We start from the raw sequence: 11,382 nt of genomic DNA on the forward strand, positions 1-11,382 counted from the left end.
CCTGGGTGTGCTGGCTAAGTGGGCAGCCTCTGAGCCCTGCCTGTCTCCCTGCTCAGGCTCAACTCTCCTTCAACACGGATACGCTGTGCTGAGACCCCAGGGACAACCATGTTGTCAAGCCACCGAACCCTTTTGGCGTCTCCCCTCCCTTTGCCCCGTGGAGTGGAGTTGCCACAGCCGGAGCCACATGCCAGGGAGGACACACTGGGTACAGCAATGCCTGGATAGACCTCAGAAGCCACCACTGGGATGGCTTTTGTCCCCTTCAGCTCCAGAGCAGCATCACTGCATGGTGCCAGGAGCATGGTCCTCAACATGCTGTGGATGGAGACTGTGAAGGAAAGGACATGGCTTGATGCCAGCACTGCCAGCCCCACTCACTTTGGGGCAGAGACACACAGGCCTGTGAGCGGTGCCTTTGGACACCCGTGTTGCACTCTAGGGACCCTTGGCTGTGGGTACCACCCCAGGCCTGGCCCCATGTAGCTAGAAGAAGGATGACTGCTTCCACATCACACCTGGCTGATGCTGCCCTGGGCACCACAGGGGCAGGTGCTCTGGTGTTCCACCCACGACCGATTTCTGTCACCAGTGGAATGTCACTGGGGGTCTTGGCCCCACTAGTACATCCTGCCCATCCTGGGTTCTGTTCACCCCAGCCCTGCCTGGCCTTGGGCACTGGCTTTGTCCCCAGGCAGCAGTGCCATTGCAGAGGCATGTGGGGGGAGCAGAGGGGTATTTCACAGGGTATTTCACATGCTGGCACCAGCTATTCCTCCCCTCTGCCCTTAATCATGTCCCTCACCCTCAAGTCTCTCACCCTGCCTCCTGCCTGCCCTCACCACTTGCTTCCCCTATCACAGGGCATTGCTGCAGCTCTGCCAGCTTTCTGCTGTGTCCCCTTCCACGTCGCTTTTGCCCTGGCACTTGTTCCTCAGTGTGCAACACTGTATAGGAAGCACCTGCACTAGGTTCTTATTGTTGGGTCACTGGTGGTACTGGAAGAGGGGTTGCAGCACCCCAAGATGGCCTTGGAAGCTGGTGGTGGAGTGGCCTTAAGGTACGAGGGTGGGACAGTCTGGATGGGTGCCAGTGCAGCCTGGCAGTGGTGCCTGAGGTGGTGGGGAGGGAAGGATGCGCTGCAGTAGTGGGACTGGCAGTGTCACTGGCCAGAGTGGGCACCTCCTCAGCCAGCAGTGCCCCTCCTTTTTGCAGAGGGTCCTGCTGCCTTGTCACCCACAGGGTCTATGGCTGGTGCCTGCAGCTCTCAAGAAGCTGCAGCTGTGCCCAGAGGTGGGGTGGTAGGAGGGCCTATGATGCTGACCCTGCTGCCTCCCGCTGCTGGCTGGAACAGTCTTTGGCAACGCCCTAGGGCAGTCATGCACCTTCCTGGGGAGGACCCATGGTCCATCTGCCCTGTGTGTTCCAATCCCTCTCTGCCTCCTTGGCATGGGCTTGGCTGGAGGCCCTGAGCAGCACCAGGGACCTCAGCTGGCTGCCACGGGAGGTGGGGAGAGGCTGGCTCTAGTCCCACTTGGATGCAGGAGTAGGGCCTGACCTCAACTGTCCCCATGCCCCCTGGTCCCATCAGCCCCATAGACCATCTGCTATAGATTGTGATACAATATACAATATTTTCAATAGGGGGAAATCTGGGGGAAGCTCTATTTTCAGGTTTTCCAGACCATATTTTTTTTAAATGGCATATGGAAACTGGCTGGATCTGGGATGGGTTGGAAGGGACAGAGGGGCATGTTCCTGCTCCTATGCTGGCCATACTCTGCCTTCCCCAGGGGATGCTGGGGAACAAGCCAGCTCAAAGTTTGCCCTTTGCCATCGGGGAGAGGGGATAGTGTCATCTTTGAGTCCCCAGCTGTTATCTTGGTGGCACCCTGGGGCACCCCAGGGTGGGCACTGCTTTTGTGCTCTGGGCTTTATCCTTGCTCGATACCTGCCACACTACACTTTTGTTCCAGGCTCCAGAAGGGCACTGGCAGCCCAGTCACAAAATGTCTTCCCTGTCCACCCAGTCTTCCCCCTGCCCACCATGCTGTCATCCCCATGGCTTCTGAGGGTCAGTGGACGTGCCCACACAGCCTGGGTGGCCACAGTGGCCTCCCTGCCCTGGGCTTAGGGCTGTCTGGGCACAGTCGCTGCTAGAGTCACTCCAGCAGCAAGTGGGGAAGGTAGCGCCCCAGGGCATTGTCCCAGGGCAGGGGTGGCTGCTGCCTTAACACTGTTCACTTCATTGACTTTGGCCCCGCTTCCGGCCTTGCCTCTCCCTGCACGTCCTTGGCCACCAGCCGTGGGCATAGCACCAGTGCTACTGCTGCTATACTCGGCCCCAGGCATGGGGCCCCTGGGGGTGGGGACGTCTTGGAGCTGCTTGTATATTGCTACCAAACAAAAATAAGATGAAAATAATGATCGTTTTAAATAAAAAATAAACTGGATCCATTGAGGCTTTGTAGCTGGGCATGGGGGGAATGGCAGGGCTGTGTGCCTGGGAGGGCCTGGAGGAGGAGAGTTGTAGTGCCCGGGGTGGGGCTGCAGGGGACCTGCTAGGGGCAAGGAGTGCACAACCCAGGTCTATGCCCAGTGCTTGTAATCATTCAGGCAGTGTGGGGTGGCTGGGGGTGCAGGCAGGAGTGGCAGCAGCTGGCACTGTCACTAGCTGCCCTTATGGGCCTGGGGTTGGCAGCAGCCACCGTGGCGGGGCCCTGTAGCAGGGCGTCCTGTCTATGCCGTGGGGCCAGGCATGGGTGGGTGTGGGTGCACCCCGAGCAGGAATGTGGGCTGGGAGGGGCTGTGGTTTCAGCTGGGGCACTCAGGGTGCAGCCAGCAGTGCATCAGGAGTTGCCACACAGCATGGCTGAGAAACCCCAAATCCAGCTCTTCATCAAGGTGAGGGGGGTCCTGAGGTCGGTGCCCCAGGCCAGTGGGTAGCCCTGGCAACCAAACCTGTCAGCGTTGCAGTGGGGGGGTTGGCTGGGCTGCCCCTGCCCACTGCAGTGCCCAGATGTGGCGCATTAGACAGGCACGGAGGCAGATAGTGGGCAGAGGGTCGGGCACCGGGTAGGCAATGGGGCTGACAACAGGCAGTGGGGCAGGCACTGGGCAGCAGGTAGGTGGGGAGATAGACAGCAGGCAGCTCAGGCTCTTCTCCAGGGCGCACTGTTTGCTGATTCCTGCCCTGCAAGCACAGGGTCTGTGGAGGCTAAACTTGGGGAGGTTGGACCAGGTTCCCCCCTGAAAGTAGGGCCGTGCAGTAGGGCACCACAGCATCTCTCTGCCCCTTCCAGCCCCTTCCCAGCCGCTGCCTGGCTGGTGCAGTCTGGCTGTGCAGGCAGGACGGGGCTCACCTGGGATTGTGGCTGGGGGTGACAGGGCCACCAATATTGCTGTCATCTTCCTCTGGCACATCTCTGCTGCTGGACTGTCCCCTGCCACTGCCACCCCTGCTGCCACTACTGCTCTCAAGCCCTTGCCCCTCGACACTGAGGCTGGAGCAGCCTGGAGGTCCTTGTCCTCAGAGGGTGCTAGGGCCAGCACCTGCTGTGCCATATGGCTGCTCTGGAGTGTGTCATTGAAGCTCTGTGAGCTGGCAGAGGCCAGGAGCTGGTGCCCTGCCTGGCAAAGCAGGTACCATGGACTGCAGGACAGCTTGCCAGGCCAGGCTGGGGCATGCGCCCTATCATTTTCACCCTGTACCCTTTGGGGCTGCCCCCACTCGGGCCATGCCAGGGCGAAAGGACAGCTTAGCTCTCCTTCTGTGCCCACAGGCAAGTGAAGATGGGGAGAGCGTGGGGCACTGCCCCTTCTGCCAGCGGCTCTTCATGGTGCTGCTGCTCAAAGGGGTGCCCTTCACCCTCACCACTGTGGATGTGAAGAGGTGAGTGGCCGTCCCCTCCCGAGGGGTGCCAACCCTGGGGCCAGGATCATGTGCAGAGTGGGGGGTTGGTAAGTCCCCAACACTTTGGGAAGGGATGTGAAGGGTGGGCACTATGGGATGCATGGAAGTTTTTGTACCTCCCCAGGTGACCATTGGTGCTGGGGGAGGTTGGCAGGTATTTCCTTGGGTACACAGTGAGGCAGGAGGGGCCTAAGTGCACCATCTTTTGCACTGATGCCCCAGAACTCCCTTTGCTTGGGACACGTGTGCACAATATGAACGCACACACACACACACGCACACAGAGTGCCCTGTAGGACCCTCGACATGCCAGGCATCAGTGGTGTACCCATCTCCCACAGGGCGCTGGACGTGCTGAAGGACTTTGCACCAGGTGCCCAGCTGCCCATCCTTCTCTACAATGGCGAGCCCAAGACTGACACCATCACCATTGAGGAGTTTCTGGAGGACCAGCTGGGCCCCCCCATGTCAGTGGCTGGTGCTGCCTTGAGAGGAGGAAGTGGCCCTCCAGAGAAGGGCAGGACAAGCTGAGGGAAGCAGATGAGCCTGTCAGCCTCTGCTACCTGCCTCAGCTGTGCCCATGTCCCCACAGGTGCCCCAGTCTGGTCCCGCATTACCCGGAGTCAAGCCTGGCTGGGAATGACATTTTCCATAAGTTTTCTGTCTTCATCAAGAACCCGGTACCTGCACAGGATGAGGGTGAGGAGCGGCTGGGGGAGTGCCCCATGCAACCTCTTGGGTGCCACACGGCAAAGCCTAGCTTAGTCACACTGAGCTTTCCCAGTCCCCCCACCCAGTCCACAGTCAGGTCTGTCCAGGCACCGCCCTTCCTACACAGGCCAGCATGGCTGTGTCAGCTCTCAGTGGGAGGGCAGAGGCAGGTGCTAGCCTGAGCCAGGTGGGAAGAGGCTGACAGGTGCTGCCTGGACACAGGGAGGGGCTGGCAGGAGGCCGCAGCAGAGCAGGGGCCCCATGCCCGGAGCACGGCTGTACTGTGACCTTACCGCCCTCCTTGCAGCATTGCAGCGCAGCCTGCTGCGCGCCTTGCTGAAGCTGGATGAGTACCTGAGCGCCCCTCTGGACCATGAGCTGGCCCAGGACCCTCACCTCCAGGCCTCCCAGCGGCATTTCCTTGATGGAGACCACCTCACACTTGCCGACTGCAACCTGCTGCCCAAGCTCAACATCGTTCAGGTAAGCCACTGGCATCCCAGTACCACGCCTTTCTCCTTTCCCTGGCATCCCCATGCCCTCACTTTCCTCTTGGTGCTTACAGCAAGCCCCTGCTCCTTTCCCAGTTGTTCTCTCAGTTCTGTGCTCCCCAGCATCCCTCTCCCCAGGAGCCTGCCCAGCACAAGGCCCTCCGACAGATCCCACTCCTCTCTGCATCCCCTCCTAAGTGCCAGCCCTCAAATTCACAGTGCCAGGGATGTTCCTGGCTCTCTGCCACCCTTCCCAACTGGTGCCTGCCCTGGTGGTAGAGACCTTGGCACAGTGTCAGGCAAGTCTCCCCCATTTGTGCCTGTAGGTCGTGTGCCAGCACTACCGCCGCTTTGGGATCCCCAAGGACCTGCAGGGCGTGTGGCGGTACCTCAACAGTGCCAGTGAAACTAAGGAGTTCAAATACACCTGCCCCAATAGCCAGGAGATTATACAAGCCTATCGTTCCGTTGTCCGGGCACTGCAGTGAGCCGGGCACGTGCCCTAGTGGGTGCAGGGCCAAGACTGTGGTCAGGCAGGAGGTCAGCGCCCACCCTGCCCCTGCCTGCCTGCAGGGGCTCAGGAAAGCTGTGCCACTCGCACCCAAATTCCCTCCACTGGCACCCAGGTGCTGGCAGCAATCTGCAGTGCACCGAGCCCTTCTTGTGCCACCCACCCTTCCTCACAACCAGGACAAGCTCTGTGGCCCCTCGAGCATCAGGATGAGGACAAGGGGACACAGCCAGGGGCACCATCGATGCCAAAGCTGTGCCCAGCTGAGGGCAGGGGCAGAGCTGGGCACAACAAGCTGCCATGCAGCCACTTGCATAGGCACGCTATGCCACCCACCTGGGCTGCAGGCACCACAGGGTGCCCTCACACCTGCACCAGGTGAGGTGGCACACCCATAGAGACCTAGGAACGGAGCTGGAAAGGGATGGCACAGGCAATGGGCAGAGGTCAGTTCCCCCCAGAAATCTCTATTAGGAAGCTCTCAACAGACTTGGGTGTTGTGAAGCAAGGAAAGCCCAAGCTAAGCTTCAGAGCTCCTGGAAATCAATAAAAGCTTTGCAAGCAAGACCAGTGTGAGTCTGGAGTGAACACCCCAGCAGCTCCTCCCTTACAAGGCTTTGTACTGACATCCTCATCCTCTCCCAGTGTGCAGCAAGGCAGAGCCCACCCTCACAGCTCTCCAGAGGGGTTGGTCAGGTTCTAACCACACACCCATCAGCCCATTTACAAAAAGCTGGCAGAGAAGGGAACTTCTCTGAGGCCCGGACCCCCAGGTTCAGCTGAAACAGGCTCAAGGCTTCCCGAGAAAGGGAGAGGCAGAATGGGGAGACACACCCAGAGAGACCAGCTGGCTAAAAACACCTTTACTGGCAAGAAGCAAAACACAGGTAATTTTTCCATTCCATGGTATCAAGACTCCATCCAGACTCCACCAGTTCATGGTAAGTGAGGTCAGCACCTTCCCTGCCAGGAGGGAAGAGCTGCAGGGGAAAACCCCACCATGCTGGTGTCCCCTCTGCTCCATTTGTCCTCCCCAAAGGTCCTGACACCACCCCAGCTGAGAGGTGGCTGCTGGCTCTGTTGTCTCCCTGGGTCGAAGAGCCCAGTAGGTCTGGAACAACTGGGACACCTCCTTGTTCAGACATAGGGTCCATAGGGCTGTCATCGGGGTACAGGACATCACAAGTCCTCGAAATTCACTCCAGATGGTGCCTTCTTGCTGAAAGGAGATCAGAGCCCCGAGCCCCGCTGCCACCATAGCTTTGGAGCAGAGCTCACAGGGTGCCCAGTGAGCAGTACCCAGCCCCAGCACTGACCTTTTGAAACCAGGGTTAATGAGAGACTCCCCATGGACCTTCCTTTTGGCTGGCAAAGCTGAGCCAGAAGCACTACTCTTCCTGGGGCTGGGGTCTACCTCAGTCATGAACAGGCAGTACACAGATTACAAGTTACCCAGGAGCTCTGGCAGCCCTCCCAGTCCCTCCAGGGCCAGGGGGAGCCTCTGGGAGCCCAGCCTGGCAGGACCAGCAGCCACAGAGGGCAAGAAAGGGCCAAACTTGGCCTCCTCCCAAAAGGAGCCATGGATCTGCCACAGCCTCCAGTCTGGAAGCACAGCAAAGTCTGCCCTCCTTCTGAGGTTGGCAATGCCCAGCCTTTGACCTGAGCATCCCAGACACTCTGAGAGCCATCATATTAAGCACTGCTCCTGCTCTGACGGAAGAGCACCAGGACAACGGCTGGCTGCCAGCAGCCACAGTCAAGGGCATTCAGAGTGTCCTGAAGAGCACATGGATACAGGGACCAGCAGCCTCCAAGGAGGAGAAGACAAAAGATTGTGGGACCAGGGGAGGTGTCCCTGGCAGTGCCTACCTGGCAGGAAGAGCTGCTGGCTCCAGGCAGTGTTCTTCTCAGGGCTGCAGGAAGATGATAACGTCTCCACTCCTACTGAGACAGGAGCCAGAGCCAAAGCTTGTGACAACACTCCCCAATTCTGCATGCAGCACTTCAAGCCTCCACAGCAAGCTCCCTCCACAGTCAACCTGAGCCCCATTCTCCTCTCAGCACTTCCATCCAGACTGCTGCTGCTCCAAAATCTTCCCAGACCCCTCAAACAAAGATGTCTGTAAGCTGACTCCCACATTCGGGATGCTGGTGTGGTGCTGGATGGATGGTGACCACGAGGACAGGGCTGTGTTTCCACATAGAGCCATACCACTGTGCCCTCTGGGCCCAGGCAGGGTCTCTTCTGCCTGCGGGGGTCTGGCGCAGACCCTGGCCAGCTCTGAGAACGGGCCAGCCCAAACAGGGAAGTGATGGGCAGCAGCTTTTCTGCTGGCCCACTGGGACTGGTGAGAATAAACCACCTGGGGTGAAGCCCTCTCCTGCTGCAGCTGAGGGCTACTGGGGCGCCTAGGGCACTTTAGGTGGGGGTGATCCCATGAAGGTGGCAGGAGCTGCCAGCTCTCCCTTCTCCTAAACTCACCACGGACCTTTCAGGCGCCTCTCCAGGCTCTCGATGCAGCCGGCCATGCCGAAGATCAGCGCCTGCAACTGGCTGCGCGCCTCGGCGGCGGGCAGCTGGGCGAGGGCCAGGGCCGGGCACCGCGGCTCCTCCGGCAGCCGCAGCGTGGCCGAACCCGGGCCCAGGCTCAGCGCGGCGGCCCCATGACCCAGGGCGGCCCTGCGGGGAGCGGGGGTGAGGGGAGCGGGAGAGAGAGGGAGCCCTGGGCGAGGTGGGGCCTAGGGTGGGGGCAGCACGGGGCGAGAGGGTGCCCGTGACGGGGGAGGTCCCAAGGCGGCGGCACCCACCTGAGCATCGCGCCGTGCTCCTCCGGCGGGCACCGCTGCAGAGGGAGAGGAGGAGAAGTCCAACACGGCCTAGCCTGGGTCCAGATCCATCTCTGCCCCGCCGGCACCCCAGGTCTCAACCCCGGGCTCTCCCACCGCCCCCTGTCCCCCGGTACATACACAGCCGAGCACCGGGCAGCCACCGAGCTCCCCGGCCCAGACCTCTATCGCGTCGGTCACACTGCGGGAGGAAGCAGCTCAGGTAAGGGCCCCCGCGCGGCCCCGTGTCCGCTCCCCACCTGCTCCTTCTCCCGCCCCGCTCTCACAAGACGGTGCCGTCGGGTCCGCAGTAGCAGAGGAATCGGCCTGTCCCGGCTCGGAGCAAATGAAAGGGCCCTACCGGTTCCGCCATGGCAGCGGCGGAAAGGGGGGTGGAAGGGGCGGGTACAAAGGGGGGGCGGGAGCGCCGTATCCTGCCCAGGGCTGGGCCCGGCAGCTCCGCCATGGTGAACCTCGGTGTGCGGCGGGTGGAGGATGGTGTGGCCGCCAAGCACCCGGTGCGCCGCGCGGGGGACGGGCTGGGGGGCCTGGAGGGGCTGAGGCTGAGGGGGTCGGGTGGGCTTCCGGCCCCCGCGCTGACGCATCCTCGCAGGCGCTGCAGCAGTACGCGGCCTGCCAGTCTCACGCCTTCATGAAGGGCATCGGCACCTTCCTGGCAGGTATAGGCCCGTCCAGCCACCCCGGCATTCCCCGGGATGTCCTTGGCCGCTCCCCCGCGGGCAGCGGGAACGTCCGGTAACCCCGGCCCCCGTCTCTGCAGGCAGCGGGGCCGCCTTCGCAGTGCAGAAGCTGGCGCGGCAGAAGCTGCCGTACAGCCCGCAGTGGAGCCTGCTGCTGGCTGCGGGTAAGTACCCAGCCCGAGCGCTAGTGGGGTGTTTGCCATTGTTATGGGGGTTCGTCTCTGGCTCCAGCCACCTCCCTGTGCCCCGGCCCCCAGGGCTCAGGAGGGTTCGCGGTAGCAGGCAGGTGCTGCTGGCGCTCCCAGGAGCACTTCGGCTGCCCCAGCTGCAGGGTCCCTCGGAAGCTACGTGGTAACCAGAGCTGAGACGCAGAAATGTTCCAACTTTTGGATTTACCTGGAGACAGGCAAGTCCCCACAGGAGCTCGCCGTGACTGGTCAGCCCGCAGGTACAGTCATATCTTCCGACTGCTTTCCCTGAGCTTGTCGTGCCTGGTTCTTCTCTGCTGCAATAATTATTTTGCTGTTCCTGTCTTGTAAGCTGGTGACTGTCATTGCCAAAATCTCACCCTGGCACCCTGCAGCCAAGGGGTGGGAGCCAGGAGCACCCAAGGTGGGTGGAGCTCCTTACCTGGTTTCATGCCTCTCCCATCCCTCTGTGCACCTGGCACAGTGGGTTCCTCAGCAGGGCTGGTGATGTGGGCTGGGTGCACTTGCTGCTGCCTCCTGCCCCGTCTGCTTTGGGTATTCATGAAAGCCAGCGCAAAAGGCTCATTTGCTGGAAGAGGAAGGAGTAGGTAAGGGACGGAGAGAGCAGCTGAGGTGTGGAGGGATTTGCTGCTCAGTAGAGTGGCAGAACTGGAGGGGCATCAAGACAAGTGCTGCTGGACAATTCTGCTCACTGCCCTCTCCCACACATGAGCTCCTAAAGCTAGGCCAACTTGAAGAGGCTTAATGTGCTTCACCAAGGTTCTGTGGTTCTTTTCCTACCCTTGGCAAACTTACCAGGGTGGGTACTTGAAAGTCCAGGGAACTTGTACTTTCTTGTTGCAGAAAACCTCCCCCGTGCAGAGGACAGGGATAGCATCGCAGCACTGGTGAAGAGGAACAGGTACGGTGACGTGGTGGAGTAGCCAGCAGAGCACAGCATTCCGTGCCCATGTCCTGCTTCACTCCCTCCTGCCTGTCCAACCTGAGGCTGCCCATGCTGCCTGTGAGGGTGGTAGGCGTGGTGACACTGCTGGAAAGCTCAGAGGACTTGATCCTGCAGTGAGAGCATGGTGGAGATACCTCAGGGATTGCTGCTGCCTGTCCCATGGCCTCTGCACATTGCACTGCGGGTACAATAAAAGTTGAGAGCTGAAGGCACTCGTTGTGGATGAGGTGAAGGACAGAGCAGGTGATGAATGCTGACCTGAGGCAACCTCTGCAGTGAATGCTGGAGCAGATTGCTTTGGTCCCTCTGTGGTGATGGCTGTCACAGTCAGCACCTAGATTGCTCTGATACAGCTGCAGGCATTGACAGGTTTGGGCAAAGTTGTGAGGGCAGAACTGTTGCTGTGTCCCCTATGTTTCCTAATCCCAGCCAGTCCCCCTGTCCCTTCACTGCAGCAGCAAGGCTTTTCATACTTACCTGAATAGGCCCGAGTTGAGCCTCATAGCTGGGTGGCCTCTGGGGTGTTTTGTTCCTCTACAACAGGGGTGACCATGTGCCCAGGGCCCCTCTCTGCAGTGCTCACCTGACATTGGCTAGTCCCAGATTGCCCATCCAGATTCATAACTACTCGGCAAGGCAAAGGTACTGTGTATAATCCCATGCACACAGTGGGCCATGTGAGGGTTTTCCATGTCAGACTCCAAGTCTTGACTTGGTAAATTGTCTGCTCTTGGTGGATGTCCAGCTCTGATTCAGCTGCAGCTGAATTTCTTTGAAGAGAAAACTCAGCCTGAATTTTGGGAGCTGCCCGGGTTCTTGGAGCAGGGTTTCATCTTCAGGAACAAGTGCTTTGTCCTTGTGATAGATAGGCCCTGAACCTCACCACAGGAGGGAGTCCCTGAGCTGAGGACATGAAGAGCTCGGGGAGGAAACTGGGCTTGGGGATTCACAGCATCATCTGACCTGGAATCAGGTTTGCCCTGTGCAGAGAGATGGGGCAGCCAGTGGAAAGCTGAAAGCAAAGTGCTGCAGGGAACAGGTGTGTTAAGTAAAGCATGGCATTCCAGGAGTTCA

General features: G+C 60.0%; 4 protein-coding genes across 12 annotated transcripts in view; 3 read left to right on the forward strand and 1 right to left on the reverse strand.

Annotated features, from left to right (window-relative positions):
- ABCA2 (ATP binding cassette subfamily A member 2) overlaps window positions 1-2,453 on the forward strand; it is a 34,018-nt gene extending 31,565 nt beyond the window's left edge. For all 3 annotated transcript variants that reach the window (XM_088065646.1, XM_088065649.1, XM_088065648.1), the window contains exon 49: window positions 57-2,453. In XM_088065646.1, the coding sequence (XP_087921772.1) occupies window positions 57-92 (36 nt within the window). In that variant the 3' untranslated portion in view covers window positions 93-2,453. The remainder of the gene's footprint in view (window positions 1-56) is intronic.
- On the forward strand, window positions 966-6,106 carry CLIC3 (CLIC family member 3). 3 transcript variants are annotated; one of them, XM_088065650.1, is made up of 6 exons: window positions 966-1,060; window positions 3,783-3,892; window positions 4,255-4,380; window positions 4,506-4,612; window positions 4,932-5,107; window positions 5,442-6,106. In XM_088065650.1, exons 2-6 carry the CDS (start codon window positions 3,837-3,839, stop codon window positions 5,601-5,603), a joined length of 627 nt encoding a protein of 208 aa, XP_087921776.1. In that variant the 5' UTR covers window positions 966-1,060; window positions 3,783-3,836; the 3' UTR covers window positions 5,604-6,106. The 3 variants fall into 3 exon arrangements, with proteins under 3 accessions (XP_087921776.1, XP_005527184.1, XP_087921777.1); XM_005527127.3 differs by lacking the exon at window positions 966-1,060 and adding an exon at window positions 2,828-2,904; XM_088065651.1 differs by lacking the exons at window positions 966-1,060; window positions 4,255-4,380 and adding an exon at window positions 2,828-2,904.
- A 368-nt stretch (window positions 6,107-6,474) lies between these two features.
- PAXX (PAXX non-homologous end joining factor) lies at window positions 6,475-8,968 on the reverse strand. Of its 4 annotated transcripts, XM_014256216.2 has the most exons (7): window positions 8,740-8,851; window positions 8,594-8,654; window positions 8,435-8,469; window positions 8,116-8,306; window positions 7,496-7,567; window positions 6,943-7,036; window positions 6,475-6,845 (listed from the first exon to the last, which is right to left on the reverse strand). In XM_014256216.2, exons 1-7 carry the CDS (start codon window positions 8,823-8,825, stop codon window positions 6,806-6,808), a joined length of 579 nt encoding a protein of 192 aa, XP_014111691.2. In that variant the 5' UTR covers window positions 8,826-8,851; the 3' UTR covers window positions 6,475-6,805. The 4 variants fall into 4 exon arrangements, with proteins under 4 accessions (XP_014111691.2, XP_087921781.1, XP_087921778.1 ...); XM_088065655.1 differs by lacking the exon at window positions 6,943-7,036 and having other exon boundaries at window positions 8,109-8,306; window positions 8,740-8,968; XM_088065652.1 differs by lacking the exon at window positions 6,943-7,036 and having other exon boundaries at window positions 8,740-8,852.
- TMEM141 (transmembrane protein 141) lies at window positions 8,880-10,516 on the forward strand. Of its 2 annotated transcripts, XM_005527125.3 has the most exons (5): window positions 8,880-8,970; window positions 9,066-9,132; window positions 9,234-9,317; window positions 9,479-9,601; window positions 10,206-10,516. In XM_005527125.3, the coding sequence occupies exons 1-5, from the start codon at window positions 8,917-8,919 to the stop codon at window positions 10,283-10,285; spliced, it is 408 nt and encodes a 135-aa protein (XP_005527182.1). In that variant the 5' UTR covers window positions 8,880-8,916; the 3' UTR covers window positions 10,286-10,516. The 2 variants fall into 2 exon arrangements, with proteins under 2 accessions (XP_005527182.1, XP_087921782.1); XM_088065656.1 differs by lacking the exon at window positions 9,066-9,132 and having other exon boundaries at window positions 8,902-8,970; window positions 9,133-9,317.
- The last annotated feature ends 866 nt before the right edge of the window (window positions 10,517-11,382 follow it).

This window comes from Pseudopodoces humilis, chromosome 22, assembly GCF_049639895.1.
Source record: "Pseudopodoces humilis isolate 2021_Gansu_Grassland_sample_001 chromosome 22, ASM4963989v1, whole genome shotgun sequence".
NCBI lineage: Eukaryota > Metazoa > Chordata > Aves > Passeriformes > Paridae > Pseudopodoces > Pseudopodoces humilis.